Below are 17,287 nucleotides of genomic sequence, written 5' to 3'. Positions count from 1 at the left end.
TTCGAAATACCTGTCCAGCTCAGCCTTAAATTTATTTAGGCTATCAACCTCCACAACAAGGGATGGAAGTCTGTTCCATCAACCAACCACTCGCTGGTTAAAGGCAAATTTCTGCACATCTATCCTACATCTGTCTTTCCTCAATTTGAATTTATGCCCTCTCAGGTGATTATTCTGAGCAAGAGGAAGAATCCCATCAGCATTGAGCATGCTCATACCATTCAAGGCTTTATACACCTCTGTCAGATCACCTCGCTGGTGCCTAGTCTCCAGACACTGTAATTTGCAAAACTTGAGCCTTTCTTCGTAAGAACAACCCTTTGTTCCATTCCCTAATCTTGTTGCCCGTCTCTGTACTCGTTCCAGCAGCTCTACATCCTTCTTAAAATAAGGCCTCCAGACCTGTATACAGTACTCTAGGTGTGGCCTGACCATTGCCTTATACAAGGGCATAATCACCTCCTTATCCCTGCTAGAAAAATTCCTGTATATCATTGACAAGACACCATGCAGCCCATCTGCACTGCTCAGAGAACTTCATATCTGCCTGCACAATTACCCCCAGGTCCTTTTCATTCTCTACCACTGTCAGTGTAGTACCACAGAGTTGATACGTTGCTCTGGGGTTGCTGTTTCCCATATGAAGTACTTTACATTTGTCAATGTTAAACTTCATTTGCCACTTCTCAGCCCATCTGCTCAACCTTTCCAGATCCTGTTGCAGCAGCATAGTGTCAGTAGTGTCCTTAACAACCCTAACTACCTTTGTATCGTCTGCAAATTTGGAAATTAAGCTTGATATACCATCATCAATATTAGTTATAAATACAGAAAACAATAATGGACCCAACATTGAACCCAGAGGGACTCGACTAATAACATTAGTCCACAATGAGCCGTGTCCATTGATTACCATTCTCTGTCTTCTCCCCCTCAACCACCCCTTTATCCATAGCAGCAATTTGCCTCCAATGCCACACTGCTCCAATTTGTGCAGCAGTCTTCCATGTGCAACAGTATCAAAAGCCTTTCTAAGATCCAAGTATATAATATCAAAGTTATTCCCTGCATCCAGTTCTTTTGTGACTGCATCATAGTATCCAATCAAATTGGTCAGGCAAGACATTCCCTTAACAAAACCATGCTGTGTCCGAGCAATAACTGAAGTCTTGTCTAAATGACCCTGCAGTGCTTCTTTAACCAGTGCCTCCATTAATTTTCCTGGAACAGAAGTTAAACTAACAGGTCTATAATTACTTGTGTCAGCCTTTGATCCACCTTTGTGAATTGGGGTCACATTTGCACATCTTCAGTCTGTGGGTACCTCCCCTGAGTCCAAGAAAGCTCTCATAATTATGGCTAAGGGTTTGCTTACTTCCTTTGCTGCCTCCTTTAGTATAACTGGATAGATCCCAACAACCCCAGGTGCCTTTCTTGTGTTTATCTTCAACAATTTTTCCTCCACTTTACTCTCAGTTATTACAAGATTCTCTAGCTTACCCAGAGTTGAATACACCTCTGGCATTCACCTCACTGAATAACTCCTCATGTGTGAATGTCGATGCAAAATATTCATTTAGTTTGTTAACTACCTGAGCAGGATCATCAACAGTTGACCCATCGATATCAAGTGGACCAATCTGATTCATCCCCTTCCTTCTAGAGTTTACGGAAGTAAAGAACTCCTTGCTGTTATTCTTTGCATCCTTTGCCAAAGATTTCTCGTAGTCTGCCTTTGCCTGTCTAACCTCCTTTGTAACTTGTTTACAGATCAACTTGTATCTATCATAGGCTTCTGTGTCACATGTTATTTTGTATGTATCCCATGCATTTTTCTTCTCTGCCATATGTCTCATTAGTTCATCTTACATCTATTTAGGCCTAAACCTTGAACAATATTTCTTAATTGGTATGTAAAGCCTAGTAGCTTCCAAGATAAGTTCTTTGAATGCTTCCCATTTTGAATTTGCTGTTGGTAACATCATCAGTTGGTCCCACTATATAGAATTTAAATACTGTCTCAGTCCATCGTAGTCGCCTTTACGAAAGCAATAACCCTTCCCTTTACCCCTAATGGTAGTTACCTCTTTGAGTAAATCCCACTTGAGCACACTGTGATCACTGTCACCTAGTGGTTCATTTATCTGCAGATTCTTAATGCATGAAGAATCACTACTGATAATCAAATCAAGAGTATTACTCCCTCTAGTTGCCTCCCGAACATGCTGATGTAGAAAACAATCATCCAATAAATCCACAAAAGCCTTGCTAGTGTGTGTGTGTGTGTGTGTGTGTGTGTGTGTGTGTGTGTGTGTGTGTGTGTGTGTGTGTGTGTGTGTGTGTGTGACCAGCCCCCAAATTCCAGTCAATATCCTGGAAATTAAAATCCCCCATTATAAGACTCTCTGATTTACTGGCCCACTCTGTTTTCCTGTACAGTTTCTTATTATACTCATCAGAGTCATTAGGCCTATAGCACACTCCTACTCTCAATTTTGATCTCCCAATGCTTATGTCACACCAAACTGACTCGACACTGCACTGTCCAGCAATGTCGACTGGCTTCACTTCCTTGGTTTTTATGTATTTCTTAACTAATAGCATAACCCCTCCTCCCTTCCTATCCTGTCTATCCTTTCTGTAGACATTGTACTCCCCAAATTCCAGTTCTGCATTCCTTATATCTGTGTGACACCATGTCTCTGAAATCCCCACAATATCTGCCTTTGATGTTTTGAGCAATACTTCAAATTCATCAAATTTATTTACTAAACTCCTAGCATTGGTGTACACGCAAGTATACATGCACCTGTTTCTATTCTTAACTACCCTAACATAACCCATGTGTTTACTTGTACCGCAATGACTCCCAGCAGTCTCTGATATATCCTGCATCTTGTTTTTCAGGCTTCTGCTCATTCCAATAGAAGCAGTGCAAGAATCTCTTTCACCTCTGCCAGTGGCTACTGTTAATCTATTAGTCTTTGTCTCCCCCCAAGCTAGCAGTTTTCCGACTCACCTAACACTGCCTCGATAGCATCAGCAAATATTCTTGCACCCTTTCTATTTAAGTGTATCCCATCCCTGTAGAAGCAGTCTCTCCTGTTAACAAGTACAGTCCAGGCTGAAAAAAATTCTACCCCCTTGAGCCTTGCACAATCTTTCCAGGGCTGAATTGATCGACAAGGCTCTCATCATATACTCCCTCCTATCGTGTTTGGGCAGAATTGCAGACACTTTCAAATTCAACTCTTATTCACGGCTGTTTTTCAACAGTGACCTGTACTTGTTAAGTAATTCTGCCGGTCTCCTACTCTTAATATTATTAGTGCCAACGTGTACAACTATATCACCTTTAACTTAACTTACTTTACCTTAGTTGTAAAACACATATATATTGCTATAAATTATACTTTATAGACCTCTCCTAATTCGATTACACTGCTACAAAATTATGCAGAAATAGTATTTGCCATATAGTGCAAGGAAGCCACAGGCTTTTGCTGCACTGGCAAAAAAATAAAATCCCAACCAAGTAGATAAGCAAACACAGATTATATGCTTCCCTCCTCACATAGGTAAGTATCCAGTTGACCTTTGAATTTATCCAAATTGTCAGCCTCAAGGCTGACAGTTTGAATAAATGTGAGGGCTACTTGTTCCAGCTTTGACTGTGAGGGCAACTTGTTCCAGCTATCAATGACTCGCTGGCTAAAAGAAAACTTCCTACAATCTAATCTAAACCTCAACCCATGTAATTTGAATTTATGACTCCTAGTTCTGGAATTCTTTAGAACAGTGAGAATTCCACCTTCATTCATTTTACTAATCCCTCTCAGAGTCTTATAAACCTCAATCAGGTCACCTCTGAGGTGCCTGGTTGTCAAGCTCTGTAGCCCATAATTGGAGTCTTTCTTCATATGGTTGTTCTTCTGCTGATCTCATCATTCGAGTAGCCCATCTTTGGACCCTTTCAAGAAGCTCAATATCTTTTTTCAGATGTGGTCTATTCTTGAACACAGTATTCCAAATGTGATCTTACAAGAAATCATTGATAGGACACCATGTGTTTTCCTAGCTGCCCGTTGTTCAGAAAACTTCGTATCTTCCTGTATTTAACTCCCAGATCCCTTTCCTCCTCCACTGTTTTTAATTTGCCCCCATCAAATGTATAATTTATTTGTGGGTTGCTTTCCCCAAGTGCAAGACCTTGCATTTAGCGACATTAAAACGTAGGTGCCACTTCTCTGACCATCCTTGAAGTCTGCTCAAGTCATCCTGAAGGAACGCTGCTTAGCACTGATCATTAACAACTCTGCCAATCTTTACATTATCAGAAAATTTAGACATCACACCTTTTATCCCTTCGTCGATGTCAGTTATGAAAATGAGAAACAACAGTGGTCCAAGAACCAATCCCTGAGGGATCCTACTCCTGACGTTACACCAATCTGTGAATAATATCCATTAATCACAGCCATCTGCCTTCTGCCCTGCCTACCAGTGATCCTAACCTTTTCAAGCTTATACAGTAACCTCTCACAAGGTACTGGGTCAAATGCTTTGCTAAAATCCAAATAAACTACAGTCGAACTTGGTTATAACGAGCACAGAAATAACAAGGTCACGGCTGTAATGAGCAAAAAGCCATAATGATTTTAATTTACGTGTATTCCCATACAATCGCTCACTGTTATAACGAGCGTACTACACGGATATACCAAACAAATTTTGGTAACTATGCAAACATTCTTAATTGCTCGGGTAGTAGGAAAAACCCAATTCTTGGAACAGATGAAAATGAAAAGGGCGACTTAGCTTTTATGACCACCTGCATCGGATTAGCGGCCGATTTATGACCTTGTCCTCCTGGAATGGGAACTATACAATAGAGTTCATTGGCATTCCACTTGTCGCATTACCCTATTTACAGATTGTCTTGTAGTCACTGAACCATAAATTTATTTCAGGACTTCTAAGAACGTTGTATGCATTTCGGGGCTTCTAGGAATGTTGTATGCATTTCGGGACTTCTAGGAATGTTGTATGCAGATCATTTTATCATTTTAAAGTAAAATCAGTCAGAGACGAACCCTTCCTTCGAAAACATGTCTGCTAACAAAAGAAAGTCTCTCTCAATTCGCGAAAAAGTCGAAATTATTCGGGAGTTAGAACGTGGTGCAAAAAATGTTGAAGTGTGTAAAAAGTTTTCTTTGTCCTCTCCAAGTGTATTGACATTGTGGAAGAATAAAGATGTTTTCATATCGGCACCTGAAAAGAACATAACCGAAAAAAAAATTTAGAAAGTGCGAGGTTGCAAATGTTGAGGAAACATGGCTTCACTGGTTCACCACACAAAGAAGTGCTAGATTTCAATAGACTGTCTGATCTTGAAGGCTCAGGCGGAAAAATTTGCTAAACAATTTGGACGCGATGATTTCGTGTGTAACAATGGTTGGCTGGATCAATTTAAAAACCGACATAACATATATGGGTGGTAGAGGCTGACAGTTCTGGGAAATTCAGAAGTTAGCTGGATAGTTACCTAGGGGAGGAGGGAAGTGCATAGTTATCTATTTCCTCATCTTTTATTATTTGCTAATTATTTAATTTTATTATTATTTTTTTTTTTTTGGCTGGTGCAGCATAAGCCTTGTGTTCCTTGCGCCATATGGCCATTATGAAAGACTGTTCAATGCTGAGAAGAGGCTGTGCGAGTCCACTTCTGCTCCCAACACAGTTGGCAAGAAGCCTTACTTGTTGTTTCTTCTTGGGTTTGGTCATGGAATAACACCTTCTATCAGCTTGGTTTTGCTGGTTAATATGAGTAACTTCTGTTGAGCTCTCTAACTGCCGTTGGATTGCTGTTCCTTAAACTTTGAATTATTGAATTGAACTGTTTATCTTTTGGAGATTAACGATAATGTTCAGTCTCTAGGATGTGATGCTCAAAAGTCCTTCTAATAAACAATCATCTGTAATCACAACATTACCAACTTTATACGACAGCCTCATTCATAAATTTTTTTTTCATTTATTGAGTAAAGCGGTCCCTGGCCAAAAAATCTGCCAAATTCGCTATACATATAGACATGGTACAATATACAAATATTAACAATATTCTTATATACATGAAACATTGTACATAAAAATTAATTCAGTTAGCAGATGAAAAACCAACTGTGCAATGGTCATCTGAAATCAGCTACAGCACAATGAGCTGGACAAGCAGGCTACAACAGAAACCGATGAAGAGACACTGTCCACAGATGAGGATCACATCCTAGAGACTGATCATCGCTATTAATCTCCAAAAGATAAACAGTTCAATTCAATAATTCAAAGTTGAAGGAACAACAATCCAGCAGCAGTTAGAGAGCTCAACTGAAGTTACTTATATTAACCAGTGAAACCAAGAAAAACAACTAAGGCTTCTTGCCATCTGTTTTGAGAGCAGAAGTGGACTCGCACTGCCTCTTCTCAGCATTGAACAGTCTTTCATTAGCAAAGACAGATGCCAAGTACCTGTTCAATTAATCTGCAACATCAACCAGACTGCCCAAGACCCTCCCATGCCCGGTGAACAAGGGTTTGATCTGATCAGTCCCTCCCCTGCACTCACATACATGAAAAATTCCTTGTTCCCATTCTTTGCTCTCTTAGCCAATGCTTTCTCATATGCATCCTTGGCCACCCTGACCTTATTTGTGGTACTATTACAGATCAACTTGTATCTTTTGTAAGCTTTGGTACTTTTCATCGCTTTGCAACTGTCCCATGCTATCTTTTTTTTTTTTTTTTTTTTTTGCTGTATTTGACCAGCCAGCTCCACAGTCATCCATTTTGGCATCCTCCTCCTGCAGTATTTTTCTAAAAGTATGTATACGTTCATGGCTTCTGTGATTTTTACTTTAAAAGTATTCCATAATTCAAATGTATTCACTATTCCTTGGCAATCTGACCAGTTCACAGATGCCATTTAGTGCCTTAAACTGTCAAAGTCCCCTCGTCTGAAGTTAAAACCCATGCCTTTACTTTTAACTAATGCAACATCTTTCTTCATCTTCTAGCTGATGATTGCATGATCACTTTCTGACAATGGTTCCTATACCTTTAGCCCTGAGATGTCATCTGATTCATTAGTAATGATGAGGTCAAGTATATTCTTAACACTAGTACTTTCTGTGCTCGTACAAATAATAATCATCTTGTTTATTTAAAAAAGTTTTTCCCAATTGTGAGTTTCCCTCCCGCTTATAATAATCAATCTGGAGCAGATTAAAGTTAACCATAATAAGATATTCACACTTGCTTGCCCATTCCATCTGCATGTGAAGACTAAAATATTTAGCCAAGCATAATGATGCATTTCGTGGCACTAATAGCACAATATTTACAGAAAACAATGAAAACTTGCTGGGTTTAGTAGAAATGATTTCAAAATTTGATGCTAGAAAGGCTGAACATCTAAGATGGATAAAAAATAATGAAACAAATAATGGAGAATTCAAAATTCAATTATTAATTTAATGGGTAATAAAGTGAAAGAAGAAATCATACATAAAATTACAAAAAGTAAATATTACTCAGTTCAACTAGATTGTACTAGGGACAAACTGGTACAATCCCTGGTTTAACCCCCTGGTTTGTAGCCATGAAGTTGTATACAGCAATGTGCCTTCTGTATATAATAAACAGCTCTTCTAAAAGTCATGTTGAACAACTAACATTTATTACACATATTGTTGAACTACCAGAACAAGAAAACAAAGAAGTCGAAATTAATGAGTATTTCATTGGTTTTACACCTGTTGTAAAAAGTACAGATTTTGACTTAAGTGAAGAACTAAAAAAAAGAACTTTCAATTTTAGGCATTGATTTAAAAGACTGTTGAGGGCAAGCCTATGATAATGGTGCTAATATGGTTGGTAAAGAAAAATTGTACAAGCCAGAATTTTGGCCAAAAATCCAGAAGCATTCTTTGTGCCATATACAGTGCATAGTTTGAATTTGTTACTAGGAGACATGGCCTCAACTGTGCTGACATTCTTTGGAACAATTCAAAGATTATATACGATATTTTCTGGATTAGCTCAAAAATGAAACATCTTGATGAAACATATATCAAATTTGTCCTGACTATCACTCTTGGACACATGATGGGAATGCTGACTAAATGCTGTTAAAGCATTTAGTCAGCATTCCAACTAAATAAATTTAATTTATACAAGGTATGAGATGCACTAGAAGAGATAAACAAAACAACAGAAGATTCTCAAATAAAATGAAAATCATGGTCTTTGGCGAAAAAGGAAATGAATTTTGAATTTGTGCTGTCCACGGAATCTCTAAGTATTGCCTATATCAATACTAAAACAATGGTGGCAAAATTCAAAAGTTCTTATTGATTACAACACAATGGGGGCAGAAGTTGACTGTGGTTTTTTTAAGCATTAGGCCAAGTAAAGAATAAATGCACCAAATTAAACAGAGAATTACAAATAAATAATATACTACTAATTTTAAATCTGTTTTAATGGATGCAGAGAAAAGCAACAAGGTGAAGGGGGACACAACAAGGACAAAAATATAATTTTGACCCATGTCATTAATCTGTCATTCCCGTGACTCTCACTTAACCTCCCAAATTGCCGGTTTCTCTGAGTCCTAAATGCTTCTTCAATGACTGACATCATGAGGAAGTGAAAACCCTTGTACCTCCCCACACTGTTTAAATCAATTCTATATTTACATACATATAATCAGTTCTATATTTACATTCTTCTATTAAGAATGAGTTAAAGATAGGAAATTTTATCAGCATCTATTAGGAACTATACAGATTCAGAAATAGGATGATATTTTCAGAGAATTAGTATTCAGTTTTCCACTTTGTGAGATAAAATGAAATATTTTATCCTCATTAACTTAGAAAGTTATGATAAAAGTTACTATTTATATGAAATTTAAATAAAGTGTTCAAATTTATCATACTACTTACAGAAAAAAAAAATAATAAGGAAAGAAAGTATTTCTTGCATTTGCCAAATTTTTAATAACTAATGTTTTTCACATCAATTTTTCCTTTCTTTTACCTTTTTTGTATTCTGTGTATTTCTGTATAATTTCAGATACCTTTTTGGTGGTGCAGATGGCTTTTAAAATGAAGCATTTAAATACTGAGGTTCAAGTTCTCAATGACAGAGTGTTTTGTCAGTAGCAGAAATCTAACTACAATGGACACTTTACTGAAGGTAATAAAAGTCATATGAAATCAAAACCAGTTTTCAGATTCATCAGGTTCTTCCAATTTTCAGGGATTACATTCCTGCATATATCTTATCCAGTGATTTTAAGGACCTTTGAAGAAGAAAAAAAATGTTGTAAGATTCTCATTTTGCTGCTTGTCCTTCATTCTTTGTATAAAATACATGTTAGTTTTTTTACTAACATTAAGTATGTGTTTTAGTGTAAAATAAGAGAAAACAATAGTCCAATGTCTTGCAATACACAGAAAGGAATGGCTTTGGCATGCAGTAAACACAGCATTCAGTAAAAAAATGGTAATTCATATAAAACTCATACATAGAAAAAGAATGATTATTAATACAGTAAACCAAAGATTAATATAAAATAAACTGAACTGGTAATTATAATATTTATACGTAGGCTATCCAACTGAAGGTTCAGATTGAAGTTTATTTGAGGAAATTGTTGTTGCTGGGGGGAGGGGGTATAGCACTTCAGATTCCTCAAAGGATTTAGTAATGCTGGACTATACTAGAATCTGTTGGATTTTGGTATAGTCCTTTAGGAAATTTATTCTAGTGTAGTCTTTAGGAAATTTATTCTAGTGTAGTCTTTAGGAAATTTATTGGAAATTTGTTCTAGTTTAGTCCATAAATTTCCTTAGGAAATTTATCAATTTCCTAAGGAAAATCGATAAAATCCAACAGAACCATTTCTTTTCCATGTGACTCAATGGGTTTATCAGTCTCTTGAGCCATCATGACTTTTACTATTAATAACGGCAAATGATGCAAGGAAGCAAGCTTACGTAGCATCAGTCAAAAAAAAAAAAAAAAAACTATCCACTTCATCTGTTTATCACCTCTAATAATGTCAATGCTTCCTTAAATTTATTGAAACTATCCAACACCAGGTGGAAGTTTATTCCAATAATCCATCACCCTCTGGCTGAAAGAAAATTTTTGCACATTTCTCCATCAGGCATCCTTTTTCAACTTAAGTTTTTTAGTGTTGTCTGAGAAAGAGTAAGGCTCCCATTAGGATTTCATTTATGTACTCAATCCAGTCAACGTCTCAAACACTTATATCAGGTCCCCCTCAAAAGTGTCTACTTTCCAAGTACTGCAATTTGCAGAATTGAGTTTCTTTCAGGTTAGGAATACTTTTTTGTGTCCCTGACTAATACTGTTGCTCTTCTCTGCACCCATTTTGACAGTTCCCCAACTTTTGACAGGAGATTGTTGTTGTTGTTATTGTTGTTATTTGGTTTTTAGGAGCATTAGCAACTAAGGCCATATTGCTCCGGGAATATGCGGTGGTCATTCCCTTGACCTTTCCGCATCCTCCGTATTTGGTGGTGACGGGCTCGAACCCCGGTCAAATCAAGAAGCGTGTGCTACGCACTGCTGCTCCTTCCCACCTGGCTACGGAGACGCCTTTTGACAGGAGAGACTGCTTCTACATGGATGGGGTACACTTAAATAGAAAGGGTGCAAGAATATTTGCTGATGCCATCGAGGCAGTGTTAGGTGGGTTGGAAAACTGCTAGCATGGGGAAATACACAGACTAAAAGGTTAACATTGGCCCGGGCAGAGGCAAAAGTGATTCTTGCACTGCTTCTGAACAGCAGCCTGGAAAGCAAGGTAATGGAAATTTTCAGGACTGCTGGGAGTCATAGTGGAACAACTATGTTCCACTATGACTCCCAGCTTAGTTACCTTAACACATGGGCTGTGTTAGGGTAACTAAGAGTAGGAACAGGTACATGTATACATGCATGTACACTAATGCTAGGAGTATAGTTAATAAATTTGATGAGCTTGAAGTGCTAGTCAAGACATCAAAGGCAGATATTGTTCGGATATCAGAGACATGGTGTCACACAGATATAAACAGTGCAGAATTGGAATTTGGGGTGTACAATGTGTACAGGAAGGATAGACAGGACAGGGAGGGAGGAGGGGTTATGCTCTTAGTTAAGAAACACATAAAATCTAAGAAAGTGAAGCCAGTCGACATCGCTGGACAGTGCAGTGTCGAGTCAGTTTGGTGTGACATAAGTATTGGGAGATCAAAATTGAGAGTAGGAGTGTGTTATAGGCCTAATTACTTTGATGAATATAATAAGAAACTGTACAGGGAAATAGAGTTGGCCAGTAAATCAGAGAGTCTTATAATGGGGATTGTAATTTCCCAGATATTGACTGGAATTTGTGGGTTCGTCGCTCACACACTAGCAAGGCTTTTGTGGATTTATTGGATGATTGTTTTCTACAGCAGCATGTTCGTCAGGCCACTAGAGGGAGTAATACACTTGATCTGATTATCAGTAGTGATTATTCATGCATTCAGAATCTGCAGATAAAGGAACCACTAGGTGGCAGTGATCACAGTGTGTTGAAGTGGGATTTACTCAAGGAGATAACTACCATTAGGGTAAAGGGAAGGGTTTTTGCTTTTGTAAAGGTGACTACAGTGGTCTGAGACAGTATTTAAATTCTATACCGTGGGACCAACTGATGATGTTACCAACAGCAAATTCAAAATGGGAAGCATTCAAAGAAATAATCTTGGAAGCTACTAGGCTTTTCATACCAACTAAGAAATATTGTTCAAGATTTAAGCCTCAGTGGATGTCAGATGAACTAATTAGACATGTGGCAGAGAAGAAAAATGTATGGGATACATATAAATTAACATGTGGTATAAATTAACATGATAGATATAAGCTGGTCTGTAACCAAGTCACAAAGGAGGTTAGGCAGGCAAAGGCAGATTACGAGAAATCTTTGGCAAAGGATGCAAAGAAAAACAGCACAGAGTTCTTTATATATGTAAACTTTACAGGGTGTCTCAAAAATATTGGTACAAACGTTTAGGGGAGGTAGGTAACATCTAAAGGAATGTGAATCGCATAGGAACCCGCAACCGTAAACGTCACCGTAAGTCGGTAGACGGCGTGGTAGTCGTCACATGAAGAGCATGCATCGATATACGAACTGTGAGCTGGCAGACATGCACCTAGTGTATGGATTAGCAGAGTGCAATGGACGAGCCGCTCAACAAATTTATGGAGAACGCTTCCCAGACAGATATGTAGCGGACCACCGTTTGTTTGCATGTGTGCATCAAAATTTGTGCGATTATGGGTCATTTAGAGGTTACAGGAGTAGTGCGGGCAGACTACGTTCGACGCGAACTCCCGCCATGGAAGAAAGTGTGTTGAATGCCATCCAGAATAATCCTACTATCAGTACATGTGCCATTGCCTCTGCCTTAGGAGTGTCTTGTTGCAGTGTACAGTGTGTCTGGCACAACGATTCCTTACACCCCTTTCATCTCCAAAGGGTACAGTTACTGCTTCCCCAAGATCATTCTGCACATGTGGCTTTTGTGCAGTGGTTTCTCCAAGAAAGTGTTCAAGACTTGAATTTTCCAGGCTATGTTTTGTTCATGGATGAGGCTTATTTCACTCGGGAAGGCTTATTCAATCAGCACAATGCTCGTGTGGGCTCACGACAACCCACATGGTGTGTGCACCCATGCGGCACAACATCGCTTCGCAATAAATGTGTGGACAGGTATGGTTGGTGACTGCTTAGTCGGCCCATACCTGTTACCATCCCGCACGAACTCCGCTAAATATCGGATATTTCTTGAACAAGTTCTACCAGGGTTACTTAACGATGTTCCAGCAAATGTGAGACGCAAAATTTGATTTCAGCATGATGGGGCGCTTGCCCATTATGGAAGGTGTGTTTGCGACCATTTGAACAGGTGTTTTGGGCGTTGATTGATTGGCCGTGGTGGACCCGTTGCCTGGCCCCTAAGCTCACCTGATTTATCGAGCCTTGATTTCTTTCTGTGGGGGGGGTCCTCAGATCTATTGTGTATGAATCACCTGTGGAGATGGAAATGGATCTCGTGGCAAGACTCGTTTGCGCTGCTGCTACTGTCAAAGAAACTCCAGGTGTGTTCGACCGTGTCCTCCAATCCATGCTGCGTCAGTGTCACGCATGCATTGCATCTCATGGTGGAACCTTCTAGCATCTGTTGTAACAACATGAAATGCATCCATCTCGTACTCCATTGTTAATATTATGTCAAATAAATAAATGTTTGCCACTAATTACTGTCTTGTGTCATTTCTGCTTCTTGTGCCTCTGCTTCTACTTTCCCGTGATGTTTCCGGTTATGGGTTCCTATGTGATTTAAATTCCTTTAGATGTTACCTACCTCCCCTAAATGTTTATACTAATATTTTTGAGACACCCTGTAGAAGGAAGGGGATGAATCAGATTGGTCCACTTGATATTGATGGTTCAACTGTTGATGATCCTGCTCAGGTAGCTAACAAACTAAATGAATATTTTGCATTGACATTCACACGTGAAGAGTTATTCAGTTAGGGGAATGCCAGAAGTGTATTAAACTCTGGCAGTAAGCTAGATAATCTTGTAATAACTGAGAGTAAAGTGGAGGAGAAATTGTTGAAGATAAACATAAGAAAGGCACCTGGGGTGGATGGAATCTATCCAGTTATATTAAAGGAGGCAGCATAGAAAGTAAGCAAACCCTTAGCCATAATTATGAGAGCTTCCTTGGACTCAGGAAAGGTCCCCCATGGACATTTGAGATGTGCAAATGTATCCCCAATTCACAAAGGGGGATCAAAGGGTGACACGAGTAATTACAAACCAGTTAGTTTAATTTCTGTTCCGTGTAAAATAGTGGAGTCACTGGTTAAAGATGCATTGCATGATCATCTAGACAAGACTGCATCAATAATTCAGACACAGCATGGGTTTGTTAAGGGAAAGTCTTGTCTGACAAATTTAATTGGATATTATGATGTGGTTACAAAGGAACTGAATGCAAAAAATAATTTTGATATCATATACTTGGATTTCAGGAAAGCTATTGACACTGTTGCTCATGGAAGACTACTGTACAAGTAGTCTTCCCTGTGCATTGAAGCAGAATGGTATTAAGGGTAAGTTGCTGCAATGGATAAAAAGGATGGTTGAGTGGGAAAAGACAGTGGGTGGTAATCAATTGGTGCTGCTCTTCGTGGACTAATGTTATTAGTGGAGTCTCACAGGTTTTGGTGTTGGGTCCTCTCTTGTTTTGTATATTTATCAATGATATTGATTAAGGTATATCAGGCTTAGTGTCGAAGTTTGCAGATGATACAAAGGTTGGCAGGGTTGTTAATGACAGTAATGGCAGTGTATTACTGTGACAGGATCTAGAAAATTTGGGCAGATGGGCTGAGAAGTGGCAACTGAAGTTTAATATTGACAAATGCAAAGTACTGCATATGGGTAGAAGTAACCCCAGAGAAACGTACCAACTGTGTGGTACTACACTTAAGGTGGTAGAAAATGAAAAAGACCTGGGAGTAATTTTGCAGTCATATATGAACTTTTCTAAGCAAAGCAGACAGGCTGCCAGGGTAGGTCATGGGGTTTTGTCAATGATATACAGGAATTTTGCTAGCAGGGAAAAAAGAGGTGATTGTCCCTCTGTATAAGGCAATGGTCAGGTTACACCTTGAGTACTGCGTACAGGTCTGGAGGGCTCATTTTAGGAAGGATGTAGATTTGCTTGAGCATGTACAGAGAAGGGCAACAAGATTGGTGAGGGGAATGAAGGGATCCTCTTACCAAGAGAGGCTTAAGTTCTTCAAATTGCAATGGCTGGAGACTAGGCATCTGTGAGGTGGTCTGATTTAGGTGTATAAGGCCTTGAATGGGTTGAGCACATTGAATTCTGATGGGATTCTTCCACTTGTTCAGATTACAAACCTAAGGGGGTATAAATTCAAATTGAGGAAAGACAGAGTAGAATAGATGGACAGAAATTTGCCTTTAGCCAGTGGGTGGTTAATTGCTGGAACAAACTTCCATCTGTCGTGTGGAAGTTGATAGGTTAAATAAATTTAAGGAGGAACTGGACAAACATTTAGTGGGAATTGTTTTGTAAATTTCTTTTTTTTTTTTTTTTGGTTGATGCTGCATAAACTCCTACACTTGCTTTCTTGGATCACATGCCACTACTACTACTACTACTACTACTACGAGTAATTACAGACCTGTTAGTTTAATTTCTGTTCCAGGGGAACCAATGGAGTTACTGGTTTAAGAAGTATTGCAAGACCATCAAGACGTGCAGTTATGCATCAGTCACAGCACAGGTTTCTTATGGGGAAAATCTTGTCTGAACAATTTGATTGGATACTGTGATGGGGTTACAAAGGAAATGGATGCAAAAAATAATTTTGATGTCATATACTTGAATTTCAGGTAAGCTTTTGACACCGAGCAGTGTGGCATTAAGCACAAGTTACTGTTATAGATAAATGAATGGTTGCATGGGAGAAGACAAAGAGTGGTTATCAATAGATTAATGTTATTAGTTGAGTCCCCCAGGATTTGGTGCTGTGCCCATTGTTGTTTTCATTATTTATTAATGATACTGATAAGGTGTATCATGCTTAATGCCTAAGGTTGCAGATGGCATGAAGGTAGTCAGGTAATTATTGCGTAATCAGGGTATGTTACTTCAACAGGATCTAGGAAAAATTAGACAGATGGACTGAGAAGTGGCAATTAAATTTTAACATTGACAAATGTAAGTTACTGCATATGGGTAACAGTAATTCCAGTTTAACATATGAACTGTATAATACCACATTCAAGGTAGTGAAAAATGAAAAAATATCTGGCAGTAATTTTGCAATCGGATATGAAGTTCTCTGAACGGTGCAGTCAGGTTCCAGGAGATTTTGTCAATGACATACAAGAATTTTGCAAGTAGTGATAAAGAGGTGATTGTATGAGATAATGGTTATGCTGCATCTTGAGTACTGCATACAGGTCTGGAGGAAAGGGTGCAGAGAATGATCAAGAAAGAGAATGCCCTTCCAAGAAAGGCTTCAGTTCTGCAAATTGTAATGTCTGGAGGCTAAGCACTTATGAGGTGATATAATCAAGATGTTTAAGGCTTTGAATGGATTGAGTAAGACCAATGCTGATGGTATTCTTCCTTTTGTTCAGACTACAGATGAGGGGGCATTACTTCAAATTGAAGGATGGTTGCAGGATAGATGTGAAGAAGTTTTCCTTCACCCAGTGGATAGTTGGTAATTTCAGAATGTTGGTAATTTGAATAAATTCAAGGAAGAACTAAGCAAACCATTAGAGGGGATGGAAAGGATTTTTTTTTTTTTTTTTTTTTGCTGATGATGCCTTGCTTTCTTGCATCATTTGCTACTACTAATACTAATGACATGTGACTTTTTTATATCTTCCTTTAGCACTGGTATATAGACCTATGGCAGAACGTTTTTCAAACATATTAACTTCATGAAATAAAACAAACGGCAGTGCATTTTTTATTTTCTTTCCTTAAAAGAAACAAATCACAAATTAAACAATATCGATAGTTTTTTTTTTTTTTTTTTTTATGTGAACCCCAAACACGAGAGGTATTAGAACCTATAGTACTTAGTACTGTGCTTGGGTTTGAGGTTAAGAAGACGAAAGAAGATATTTGTTGACATTGGACTTGAACTTCTGTAGATTGTAATTTTCAGGAAATACGTATGAAGGAAGGTTGTTCTAGAAAACGGCAGTTGAATGAATAAATGAGGAAGATGAAAAGTTGGTTCTGTGGGTTTGAAGTTGGACAGTAAATGGATGTTGGCTGGTGGCGGCACGTGTTCGGACTGTTTTGAAAGAGAGAGCAGGAATTATAGAAGCCAATTCAGAAGAACAGTGCCCATGGAAGTATCTGTAGAAGAGGCATGCAGCAGAAACAGTGCGTCTATGAGACAGCGAGTGGAGAGACTCTGTTAGAGATGAATCATTAATTAACCTAACTGCTCTCTTCTGAATGGAATCAAGAAGCCTGAGAGAGGTTTTGGGGGCACCACCCCAGATGTGGGAACAATATTCCATGGCAGGGTGAATTTGCGATTTATACAGAGTGAGCATTTGTTTGGAAGAAAAGTAACGCCGAGAGCGAAAGAGAAA

General features: G+C 38.6%; 1 protein-coding gene across 1 annotated transcript in view; it reads left to right on the top strand.

Annotated features, from left to right (window-relative positions):
- LOC150081819 (RIMS-binding protein 2-like) overlaps nucleotides 1-17,287 on the top strand; it is a 1,020,459-nt gene that overhangs the window by 64,007 nt on the left and 939,165 nt on the right. Inside the window, exon 3 of the mRNA XM_090380329.1 lies at nucleotides 9,133-9,255. Within this exon, the coding sequence (XP_090236455.1) occupies nucleotides 9,199-9,255 (57 nt within the window). The 5' untranslated portion in view covers nucleotides 9,133-9,198. The remainder of the gene's footprint in view (nucleotides 1-9,132; nucleotides 9,256-17,287) is intronic.

Source organism: Mastigoproctus giganteus, chromosome 8, assembly GCF_048544385.1.
Source record: "Mastigoproctus giganteus isolate SK-2022 chromosome 8, ASM4854438v1, whole genome shotgun sequence".
Lineage (NCBI taxonomy): Eukaryota > Metazoa > Arthropoda > Arachnida > Uropygi > Thelyphonidae > Mastigoproctus > Mastigoproctus giganteus.
The sequence above is the reverse complement of the archived record's forward strand: the minus strand, read 5'-3'. Positions and strand labels throughout refer to the sequence as shown.